The sequence below is a fragment of the Dendrobates tinctorius genome, unplaced genomic scaffold (assembly GCF_039654945.1).
Source record: "Dendrobates tinctorius isolate UK_male_01 unplaced genomic scaffold, ASM3965494v1 ptg000035l, whole genome shotgun sequence".
Classification (NCBI taxonomy): domain Eukaryota; kingdom Metazoa; phylum Chordata; class Amphibia; order Anura; family Dendrobatidae; genus Dendrobates; species Dendrobates tinctorius.
Window position 1 is genome coordinate 27,585,921 of NW_027361703.1, and position 12,441 is coordinate 27,598,361.

Sequence of the window (12,441 nt, forward strand, 5' to 3'; positions counted from 1 at the left end):
ATTCTGACGTTCTCCTCGCATGCCCGAAATGAGGGGCCCTTCACCAAGAGGTCATCTAAGTATGGCAAGACGACTATGCCCCAGGAGTGTAGAATGGCCATGACAACTGCCATTACCTTTGTGAACACTCTGGGGGCGGTGGCTAGCCCAAAGGGCAGTGCTACAAACTGGAAATGCCGACCATCGATGGCAAAACGTAAGAACCTCTGATGCGGAGGAAAAATAGGGATATGTAGATAGGCATCCTGGACGTCGATCGACGCCAAGTATTCTCCCTGTTCCATGGCCGATATTACTGAATGGAGAGATTCCATTCGAAAATGTTTGATCCTGATAAACTTGTTCAGGAGCTTTAAGTCCAGCACTGGCCTGACTGACCCGTCTTTTTTAGGGACTGCGAACAGATTGTAATAAAACCCCTGGAACTTCCGGTTCCGGCGCTGTGATGTGAGGACGCAGGAGACAGAGCTCCGCGCTCCCCTCAGCTACAAAGACCGACAAAGATCACCCCAAGGCTGCGGGAGACAGCGGGAAGTGAGGGATAAGTAGTAGGAGACGCCGGTATATGGAGCAGTACCTTCTCCGGAGCGGCGGCAAGCATTTAAAGCCAGGAGCTGCTGGGGAAGACCACGCAGCACGAGATCTCAAAATGGCGGCGGGCGCGGCAGACGCGGGATACAGCGGTCTGCAGGGAGGTGAGCAGAGCCTGATGGAGGAGGAGGGGAGAAGGCAGCATGAGCAGCCGGCAGCCCAGCAGAGCAGTCAGTTAACGGACGTGCTCATAGACTATGATCGCCTGGCAGGAGCAGTGGCAGCACACCTGGCAGACAAGATAAAGGAGTCCCTGGAGGCCATGGTGGGGGTGGCGCTATCCCCCATTAAAGAACAGATCACACAGCAGGGAGCCAGAGTGGCAGAGCTGGAACAAAGATTATCTAATACAGAGGATGAGGTGACAACGTTAAAGGGGAAAATGAAGGAGATGGAGGAGGGTTCCCAGGCTATGAAAGACAAACTGGAAGATCTAGAAAACCGGTCCAGGAGAAGCAACTTAAGACTGGTGGGGTTACCGGAATCAATAACCATGCGGCAGCTGGATAACATTTGTGAAGCAGAGCTTCCCAAGGCGCTGGGCCTGACACACAGATGCAGAGTGGAAAGAGCGCACAGAGTAGGCCCTGTAAGAGAAAACACGGGCGCATGGGGAGCGGACGGGAAGGAGGGTAATGCAGGGGTGACTGGAACAGCCAGACCGCGCCAAGTCATAATAAAATATTTGGAATACAAGGACAAAGAAGAGTTGTTGCGAGCATTTAGAGGACGAAGGACCCCACTGTCTCTTCAAGGACATAAAATATTGATCTTTGGGGATTATTCGGCAGAGGTCACCCGGAAAAGGAAGTCCTTCAGCAAGATATGCACCACACTGTACCGCAAGGGTATAAAGTTTCAACTACTCTACCCTGCTCTTCTGAGAGTGACAAAACGAAATGGATCTTTTTTTGTGACAAAGGACTTGAGAGAGGCGGAGAGATGGATGGAGGAGATGGAGGACAGAAACCTGACAAGTGAATCTCCGGAGAGGAGGGGTGGTCGACACGGGGAGAGGGAAGGGGAGGTTCGGGAGGAGGGCTGGAACGAATGGACTGAAAGGAGAGAGGAAGGGAAGGAGCCTCACATGGAGAACCCTAAGGCACGAAGATCGCCGTCACACAAGTCGGGAAACCAGGGCAGGGGAGTGCCTTAAGAGAGACTCTGGGGAGTAGGTTTGAAGACTGAACTGAGGGATTTATGAGAGGAGAGATTGACGGATAGTGAGGGTTGAAGTGGCCTCTTCTTACTGGTTCCTCTCGTCTCTCCAGATGTTATTGATATTGGGGTTTTGCTTACTCTGAGGGGTAGGGGTAGGGGAGTACTAATATCTGGGGGGGGATCGGGTTTCTTTCGCATTTATATTTTTATTTGATAAACGCCTCTGTTGGATGTTGAGGTATCCACAAAGCTGGGAAGAAGAAAGATTCTGGGTTCAGTAATGACAAATATTATGCATGGGAAAGGAGGGAGGGGGTGCTATATGTTGGCTAGACTACTGACCAAGAAGGCCTTGTTTGGGTTAGTTGGGTAATAAATTAATGAGGGATAGACTACGTATAATTCTTAATTAAATGGCTGAGGGAGAATAGCGGAGCCAGGAGCATCACAGAAAAAATGGGAGTGCAGAGACATTTGATTGTACAGGGGGGGTTAGTTGAGGGGTTGTTAATTGTTAATGGATACAGGAAGGGTGGATGGGTACAGGGAATGCAACGGCATAAGCGCACTGAACGCTTGAAGGAAGCAAAACACCACACATATGAAAGACCACATGGCGACTTGACATATTTGAGGAATTGGGATAATGGTTAAAATAGTGACATGGAATGTAAAAGGATTGAAGTCACCACATAAAAGTATGATGATATTGAGGCACCTCAAAAGATTGAAAGTGGATATAGCATTATTACAGGAGACTCATCTACCCCAGGGAGATTTCTTTCGTATGCAAAAACTATGGGTGGGAAAAGTAGTTGGGTCAGGCTCCATGGGACGCAAGGCAGGGGTGATGATTTTGATTAGTGTCTTAGACCAATGATGAGGAAGGGAGGTATATCTACATCAAGCTTTCCAGTCCACAGGGAGAATTTGGTATACATAACATATATGCCCCCCAATAATGAACAAACTTCTTTTTTTAACTTCATCACTCAGGAATTGGAAAAGGATACGGAACTCAAAAGGGTGGTTGGAGGGGACTTTAATGCGGTGGTATCAAGGGGGGAAGACAAGAGATATAGTAGGGATGATGGTAGGCCGATTAGAGAGGTAAAAGGTTTAATGGCCAAGCTTTTGGAGGACACAAATTTGAAAGATAGCTGGAGATTGCATCATCCAAATGACCGGGAGTACACTCACTATTCACATCCTCATGAAGCGTGGTCCAGGATTGACTACATTTTGGTTGACCAACTTTTGATGCATAGGGTTAGAGATGTGGTTATTGAGGATATGGTGATATCGGATCATAGCCCAGTGCTTTTAGACATCACTGATACAATACAGAGGGGGACAGATTATCTGTGGAGGTTTCCGTCGTTTTTGCTTAGAGACAAGGAATTTGCCAAAACTCTGATCGAATGGTGGGATGATTATAGCAGTACTAATAGTGAACATGCGGCGGATGTAATGTTGTTCTGGGAATCTGCAAAAACAGTACTGAGAGGTAGATTGATGGGACATGTAGCTAAACTTAGAAAGCATACTCATAAACAATACCAAAACGCAAGCGAGGCCCTCACAGAGAAATACGCGGGGTACTTAGCAAACAAGACACAAAGTGCGAAAGAGGAGTGGAAGGCAGCGAGATAGGAATTTCACTCTTGGGTGGGGAAAAGAGAGGACCTGATACGATCACAACAGGAAGTTGATCTACACAAATTTGGCAATAAAGCGGGGAAATTATTGGCCAATCTGGCGAAAGGACGACGACCAATGACCTTGATAACTAATATGACTAGACCGGACGGGAGCAAATCCTCAAACCCAAAGGAGATTACAGAGATTTTGGGGAAGTACTATGCGAATTTATATAGCAGGGGGGAAGAGACGGGAGACAGGGGAAGTGATCTGTTGGGAAAAATAAAACTTTCGCAAATAAATTCGGAAGAGCTGTCTAGATTGAACGCGGAAATAACAATAGAGGAAGTACAGTCGGTAATAAGGGATTTGAATATACACAAGGCACCGGGACCTGACGGGTTCAATGGGGAATTTTATAAAGAAATGGGAGAGCAGATAGCGCCGGTTTTGACTAGAATGTACAATAAAATACTGGGAGGATGTGGAATTTCGGGACATCTCAACACTGCGTACATAAAATTGATACCCAAGGGTGATAAGAATCTAGACAATCCAGCAAACTATAGGCCAATTTCATTAATAAATCAGGATCTTAAAATCTTGGCCAAATTGATGGCCAATAGGTTGGCGGAGATAATACCAAAAATTTAATTTCACCGGCACAATCGGGGTTTGTGAAAGGGAGGGCAGCGGTGACAAATGTGCGGAGGGCCATGTTGGTAATGGATGCTATTAGACACAGGGATCTTCGAAAGGAGGAATGTCCAGCCATGGTCACGCTTGATGCTGAAAAAGCGTTCGACAGCGTGGGGTGGACATGGTTGGAGACGGTATTCGACAATATGGGGATAGAGGGAGCCTTTCGTACGTTTATAGGAGTATTATACGCGAATCCTCAGGCGAGGGTGGCAACGCCCGGGTTCCTGTCGCAGTCTTTCCCTTTGAACAAAGGGACTAGACAGGGATGTCCATTGTCACCCCTTCTGTTTAACCTTGCCATTGAGCCATTGTCTCGACTGTTAAATGAAGGAGATTGTTTCGAAGGCATTAGTGTTGGGAAGGAACGACTGCACTCAGCGCTATTTGCGGATGATATTATATTATTCATGAACAATCCTCAGAGGGACCTACCGAAAGTGATAAAACAGATAGAGGAGTTTGGGAGCTTGTCAGGTTTTAAATTGAACAGAACAAAGTGTGAAATACTATTTCTCTGTGGGCAAAGGATGCCACTAATGGTAGCAGATGGAACAAGGGGGGAAATCTGTGGGATACCAATAGCAAAGTCACATCTTAAATATCTAGGAATACAGATGGGATGTACGTCAGCATCGATATATGACTTAAACTACAAACCTTTGATACAGAAAATAGAACGGGAATTGAAGTTGTGGGAAGGGCTACCGTTATCTCTGCTAGGTAGAAATCATCTCTTGAAAATGATGTGCTTTCCAAAGTTACTCTACCCAATGCAGACCATCCCCATGTTGTTGAAACATACAGACATAAATAGATTGAATAAAGCATTTTCGACATTCCTATGGAGGGGGAAAAGACCGAGAATTAAAACGGAAAAATTGATGCAATCTTTGGAACAAGGAGGCATTAAACTGCCAAATATTAGAGGGTATAATTTGGCATGCCTGATGAGACATGCCATAGACTGGTTGAGGAAGACAAATGGGCATTCTGACATACGTTTGGAGAGTGAGTTTTGTAAACCCTGGGATTTAGGGGCACTATTACACACGTCATTGGCCAACATACCAAGGAACATTAAACACTCACTGGTATGTAGAGATACGGTGATGGCCTGGAAGGCAGTGAGGAAAAAATTCAAGTTGTCTTGGAGAATATCCAAGCATCTTGATATATGGAGGTTCCCAGATTTCCCAGCGGGAAGAGACAACAAATTATTTTCAGAATGGAAGAACAAGGGGATAAAAAGGGTGACAGATCTAATACATGAGGTGGAGAATAGATGGCTGACATACCAGGAAATCGTGACAAAATATGGGCTATCCACATTTCAAATCCTCCAATACAAACAGATAGAAAAGGGGCTAATGTCACAACTGAGGGATGTTAGAATGGAACAGGTGACGAATGACTTGGACAGAATTATTATGAAAGACCGACATGAGAATTCTATCTCCGCATTATATAAAGCTTTGAGGGAGGTTTTGATTCCAATCTGCCCAGAACAAGTCTGGAGAGCATGGGCAAGACAACTGGGTGACTCTGAAGCAGGGGAGAAGATATTACAGGGGTGGATGAAGATGAGGAAGGAGGTGATTAATGAAGGTTGGAGGGACACTCAATATAGACTGATGCATAGAGCAATTTATGGTTTTAACATCCCAAATACACAACAGATAAACAGAGTGACTCAGTGCCCCAAATGTAAATTGCCAAACACAGACCTGTTCCATGGGATCTGGCAATGCCCAGAGAGCCAGAAATTCTGGAAAGGATTGCAATTATTAATGCAAAAAGTGGGGAGTGTGGAAATTGAAATGGATCCATTGCTGTGGATCTTTCATTATAGGAACAAGGGACAGGTAGTAAGAGGAGGAGAGGAACAGAGGCCCAAATTACCAAAATTGTTTCATGGGGTGGCTATGATAGGTAAGAGGGCTCTACTGTCCAAATGGCTTGAGGGAAGTGTGCCGTTGATGGAAGAGGTGATGGGACAGATTAAATCTTTACTCAGAATCGAACAGCTGGAGGCGGAAAGGAACAAGGAGGGTCTGACGGGTAAATTCTTTAAAAAATGGAGGCTTTTCATAATAAGACAATGTGATGAAGAGGAAATAAGGAGAATAGTAAGGCCCTTTAAATATACTGAATGGTACCTACTGGAAGACATCCAAAACAATTTGGGGAATCTGAAGTTGGCTAATGAAGGCGAGGTGTAAGGTCCTGGTAGGGACAGGAGTTAAAAAGGATAAATGTGTGGTGATATTTTACAGAGGTGATGCTTGCAATCTGTGTTTTACAAGTGGTCTAGACATAACATGTGTGCAAAGTTGCTAGGGGAGACCATTGAAAATGTAAGAGGAAGAGGGTTTGTTTAAGGGAGGGTAGGAAGGGAGGATGATAGTCTGAGTTATTGTCTGTTTATTGGAAAAACGACTTGTCATGTGAAATGAAGCAATGTCTATGAAAATTTGAAAATTTGAAATAAAATTTGTGTTTAAAAAAAAAAATAAAACCCCTGAGCCTTCTCATGCTCCGGTACGGGAACAATGACCCCGTTGCGCATGAGTGAAATGACGGCCCTTAGGAGCGCCCTTGCCTGGAGCTCCACTTTGGAGAGTCGGGACAGAAAAAAACGTTTTGGGGGGTACCTGATAAACTCTATCTTGTACCCTGAGGACACCAGTTCCGCCACCCATGAGTTGTGTGCTACCGTGCTCCAGATGTGGCAAAACTGGAGCAGGCGGCCGCCTACTCTGCCGTCCTCGGGTACCGAGTGCTCCGAGTCATTTGGCTGAGGATCTTTGGGATCTGGTCCCCCTCGGCCTGGGCTGTCGAGCTCGCATCCTACCCAGTGGGTTGGCTCTATATGTGACCTGCCGGTCCTTGTCTTGATTGTAGCGAGCTGGCACGGCAGAATTGGCTGCTGCCGTCCACCCGGGGTTATGGAAAACCCGAAACCGTGCCTGAGGTTGGCGAAATGGTGGTTTGACCCTCTGCTGTGGGAGAAAACTGCTTTTCACTCCTGTAGCATCTGCAATGAGCTGGTCTAATTTCTCCCCGAATAGACGACCACCTTGAAACGGAAGGGAAGTGAGCAACTTCTTGGAAATCGAATCGGCCCGCCACATCCTCAACCAAAGGGCCCTCCTAATGGCGATTGCGTTTGCAGCTGCCAGTGCTGCACAATTGGCCGCATCCAGGGAAGCGTTGACCAAGTAGTCACTGGCCATGGCAATTTCCGACACCTCCGTCGGTAGATCCCTATCCTGCAGAACCTTAATCAATGATTCTGACCATGACATCATGGCCTTGGCTACCAATGTTGCTGCGAACGAGGGAAAGAGCTGACCCTGATGCTTCATATACAGAGCGGGCCAAGTTCTCTATGAGCCGATCCGTGGGGTCTTTAATGGAAGAACCACTAGGCACAGATAACAAGGCTTTCGAGGCCAAGCGCGAGACTGGCGGGTCCTCCACTGGGGATTCCGCCCATTTCTTACAGAGCTCCGGTGCAAACGGATACCTTGCTTCCAACGTTTTCTGGCCCGAGAAACGCTAGTCTGGTCGTTCCCTATGACGCTGCACTATGTCCTCGAACTCTGGGTGAGTGCAAAATACCCTATGCGGTCGTTTCGCCCGCTTAAAGGCCACCTTATGGCCTGAAGCCACGGAGAGGTCATCCTCGATTCCTAAAGTCTGATTGACGGCTTCGATGAGACTGTCGACCGTTTCCCGACACCCTGGAGTATCTAGGTCCAGGGGCACGCCTGCGTCATCATCTGAACCTTGGTCATCCTCGGAAAATGGTGACGGAGAACGATACGCCGCACTCACGGATGCCGAAGCACCGGATGGGCCCGGGGATACTGTGTGGGTTCTTTTCTTATGTGCCTGCTTAGCACGAGCGCGGCCCCTGCAGGCCAGAGGCTCTTGTGAGGTGGACGACCCATCCCAGACAGGTGAGCCGCCGTCTCTGCCCCTATCTGGTGCTTGAAGGGTCTCGATCGCTCTGGTCAAAGAAGCCATAGACCGTGATAATGATAAGGCCCATTCCTGGGGATCTGAATCCCTGGACTCTGATGCAGGGGGGGGCTCCTGGGCGCGCTCGGAGTCACAGGCGTCACATAATTTTTTGGTCTGTGCTCGTGGAAACATACTTCCACAGGAGATGCATGCGGTATAAAGGAATGTGTGCGTCTTCCCTTTTTCGGCCATATTACTGCCAGGATAGACACTCACGAATACCGCCTATACGATGGGAGCTGAGGGGGGGAGGAGGAGGAGCAGCGCCCCTAACTGCACGTAACGTGGCCTCCAGGGTCGGGTTCACACTTACCCAGATCCTGTGTCCCCCCCGCTCCGCTGCGTGCTCCTGCCTCCTCAACTCCTCTAAGTAGGCCACCATGTCTTCTCCCGGTCGCGGCCTACCCAGGAGTGAAGCCGGGAGCTCAATTTGTTCGGCTTCCGCCCTAGTCACGGGGGGGCGGGCGTCGGAAATGACGTCACGCTGGAAGGGCGGGACTTCCTCCCCGCGGCCTAGCTCTCGGACGGAGCCGCGGGCTAAATTTTTACACGCCCGCCAGGGAGGTGCGCACAGAAGCACGCTCGGGCACCCCACCGGACTCACGCTAAAACCCGGCGTCCATGCCAGGGTATGGGCGGGGTAAAAAACGTGACCGGGGCTGCATCCTCCTCTCCCCCTTGCCTGGACTCCGAAGCCTCAGAGCCCTCCCCAGCCCTCACACCTGACACGAGAGGACATGATGATTTCAGGTAGCGGGAATGGGGTAACTTCTGGACAGTGCAGGCACCCTATCTCCGTCTAACCCCTTCAGGAGGTGAGGAGAGGGACTGTCCGCCACCTTGCTGCACCGCCGTCCTAGCGTTGGTGGAGCAGTGGGGGCCGCACGGACTAATCTTGTGCCTCTGTATAGCCCCATGGTTTCAATACCTAGGGGTGGACTAAGGCTAAGTCCGGCAATATGTCCCACGTCGTGGGAGAAGATACGTGGAGGGATACTCGCACGTGCTCGCCCGTTGAGGGTTTGGGGAAATTGGACCCTTTCAATAGGATCCGTTGCCCCTGTCTGTCTTCATAAAATAATAAACTCAAAAAATAAAAGTCTGGGGAAAAAGGCCCAGATATGTCCCCCCGATGCGGGAAAGGATACGCGGAGGCGATACTCAACGCGTGCTCGCCCGTTGATGGTTTGGGGAGATCGGACCCTTTCTATAGGGTCCGTCGCCCCGGTCTTATCTTCATAGTAGAGAAAACGAAAAAAAAAAAAAAGAAGATAAAACTAGTCTGGAGTCATCCAGACGTGTGTGCCTCCAAGGACACTACGCAAAAAACTGGTTTCCGCCCGCAATCGGGGCGAGGGTGTATGCAGCGGAGGAGGAGCTAACCTTTTTTTGTTCACTTAGTGTCAGCCTCCAGGTGGCAGTAGCATACACCCACAGTACCTGTGTCCCCCAATGAGACAAAGGAGAAAAAGAGAGAAGTACTTCCCCATCCAGGTACAATCCGACGTCCGAAATTCTGATGTGGGACGTCCACGCCTCCTCAAACCGACAGGCTCTGGTGGGCGAGTGGGTGGGAGACGGGGAGCCAGGACCGGATCTGGATCACCTAAACACACTTCTGTGTTAGGGATTGGGGTCCTGCCGCCCAGACTTATGATACGAGGTGGCAGTACACACTGTACTCATAGTCTCTTCGTGGGAGTACAGTAGTGACTGTTCACACTGTATCCCTCCGGGTACCTGAAAAGAAACGACACACACTGAGGTAGATATGGATCTAAAGAAAGACTCGTGTCCACCTCCTACTGACACCAAGCTAAAACTGAATATCCTAGTTCTTGTCGGTGGAGAGTACACTGCGGAGGAGGAGCTAACTTTTTTCTGCATAGAGTCTTAGCCTCCTAGTGACAGCATACACCCATGGTTTCCTGTGTCCCTCAATGAAGCGATAGAGAAAAGACATTAAACAAAAAACTAAGAATCCTATGTTACATCCAATATCGGCAAAAACTTCCTAAAATTTGCAAGTGACAATTCTTGGAAACTCTTGAGAAATATGCAGTCAGGCCAGGCTGCTTTTCTAAAGGAATAAATGATCTTAAGTATCAACATGAATGATGAAAACTGCAGATATAGATGTCATCTTATATCATACCTCCCATCCTCCTGTGAAATTTCACTTAGACTATTGTCATCAAAACCATCAACCATGCTGCCATTCACTACACGCTTTTCTTTTTTAGGAAAGGTTTGGCTGGACACAGACTTTTCTACTTCTTTATTCCTTAAAGAAATACATGAGAAGCTCAGTAAACTGATTACAGCACAAAACAGCCAAGTTGCTAAAGAAAACAGAGAAAAAACAAAATCACTTAGTAAAGGATAGACTTTAATTTTTTAATATGGTATTTCAATGACACTTTGATATAAAAAAATAAAATAAATAGGCTCACATATATTAAGATTGGGGTTTCATTACAAAAAATAACCTAAAAAAATCCAACAACCGATAAAACCAAATTTTACTTATTTCATGTACTTGAGAATTTCGAAGTGGAAAGTTACAATGACTTGCACCAAATTTATTTTACAAATTTTTAAATTTTGTTTTTGCAAAAAAAAAAAAACCCCAAAAACATTTACAGTAAAACTGCAACGTTTCATACCAAAAACTAGCATAAATCAGTTAATAAATGCGGGCAGTAGTATTAATTTAGCAAAGAGATCTTGTAATCAATGGCAAATGTTTGCTCCAATAATAAAAGCAATATTTACCCCTTTTGTGAGCCGGCTTTAGAGTTTTGAATAAGAGTTTCAACTAGTAGACCAGATTTGTTGCCACTTTTATACTTTTCCGACTCCACGTCTGAACTTAGATTAGCCGCCTGTTCTCGCACAACCTACACAAAAGTAAGAGCGAACAGTTAACTCTATGGACTTCTACACAAATGCACAAAAGGATGAATAATAGTGAGGAACGTACAGCAAACCGCACGACAATGGATTTCATATTCATGAGATTAATGAAAATGATCACACAACAGAAGCCGATTAATGAAAGGCGAGAACAAATATGGATCACGAGGAGCACAAAGTGGAGATGGAAGAGTAATCGAAGCACACACCACAGCAAAAGGACAGTGCAATGAAAATCCGTTTATCTAGAATGACAGATACATTGAAGGGAAGATGGCACCCAAAGTTCACATTGTAGCCTCCAATGAAACCTTCTTCTACAGGACAAGAGAAGGAAACATTAAAGTCCATTTACTGTTCAGAGAGAAGCAGAGACATAGGGTCCGAAGACTGCAAACCTCTACCTCTTTCTGGAGTCGTTTTTGCTCGCTGGCCAAATTCAGGAATACCATTTGTAGCATTCCTACCTCGTTCTTAAATCTTCTCATCTCTTGATCCAGTTGTGTGTCTAGATTCCTGCTAGGATCTTCACCTTCCACATTACTATTCTGATGCTGGCTATCGCTTGTAAAGTGGTGCAGTGCGCCATCATACTTCCCGGCGGGCACATTTCTTTCAGCATGCTTATTACCTGGTATTTCGGCGCTTGGATTTGAAATATTGTTTATAATTTTTTTGGAAGGCAAAGACAAGTTATTTCCCAAATGCTTCTGCGTAAGAGGAATAGGATCACTGGATGAACGACAGTCTTTTTCTACCAAAGGACCAGGCCCTTTATGAACAGAGTCATGCTCCTGAGCTTTGCCGTGATGATTGACGGAATAAATAGTTCCTGATACTTTACTCTCCCGGGTCACAGAAAATGAAGAAGTTACTATGCAGCTTGGGTTTTTAGGTTCAGCAGCTAATGGAAGTTTTTCAGAGGATGAAGCAAGCTTTTCCTCCGCTAAGTCATTGCCTCCATTACCCAGTCTATATAAGCCGCGCTCTTGGCTTTTATTCATCTTTGCAGAACTCTTTTTCTTATTACACATTTCCCCAAATTTTTCCTTCAGCTCGGCAGTAATGTCCTTAAAATGAGATTTGACATCCTTTTTCTCTTTGTCAACCCACAGTTTTTCATATTTTTCCTCCCAGGGCAGATCAGATTCAGATGAAGAGTCCTGGTTGTCGAGAATGTTTGCTAATGTTCGACTTGGCGGCTGTTGTGAGATCACTTCATTAGTATCATTTACAATGTCAGCTTTGCTCAGGTTGAACTTCATTACCATTTGCTCAGGCTCCATTTTACATAGAAATACAAAACAGATTTAGGCAGGACATGCAAAAGTTACAAAACACTAGATTTAGGCAACACTAATAACAGCCAACAAAAAGTGACTTAACGTCAAAACAAGACTGAAA

General features: G+C 46.5%; 1 protein-coding gene across 7 annotated transcripts in view; it reads right to left on the minus strand.

Annotated features, from left to right (window-relative positions):
• Positions 1 to 12,441, minus strand: part of ANKRD26 (ankyrin repeat domain containing 26) — a 202,187-nt gene that overhangs the window by 69,654 nt on the left and 120,092 nt on the right. For 5 of the 7 annotated variants that reach the window (XM_073573361.1, XM_073573365.1, XM_073573364.1 and 2 more), the window contains 3 exons: positions 11,442 to 12,317; positions 10,897 to 11,021; positions 10,277 to 10,405 (listed from right to left, as the gene is read on the minus strand). In XM_073573361.1, the coding sequence (XP_073429462.1) occupies positions 10,277 to 10,405; positions 10,897 to 11,021; positions 11,442 to 12,317 (1,130 nt within the window). The remainder of the gene's footprint in view (positions 1 to 10,276; positions 10,406 to 10,896; positions 11,022 to 11,441; positions 12,318 to 12,441) is intronic. The other 2 variants (XM_073573362.1, XM_073573366.1) reach the window with 2 other exon arrangements.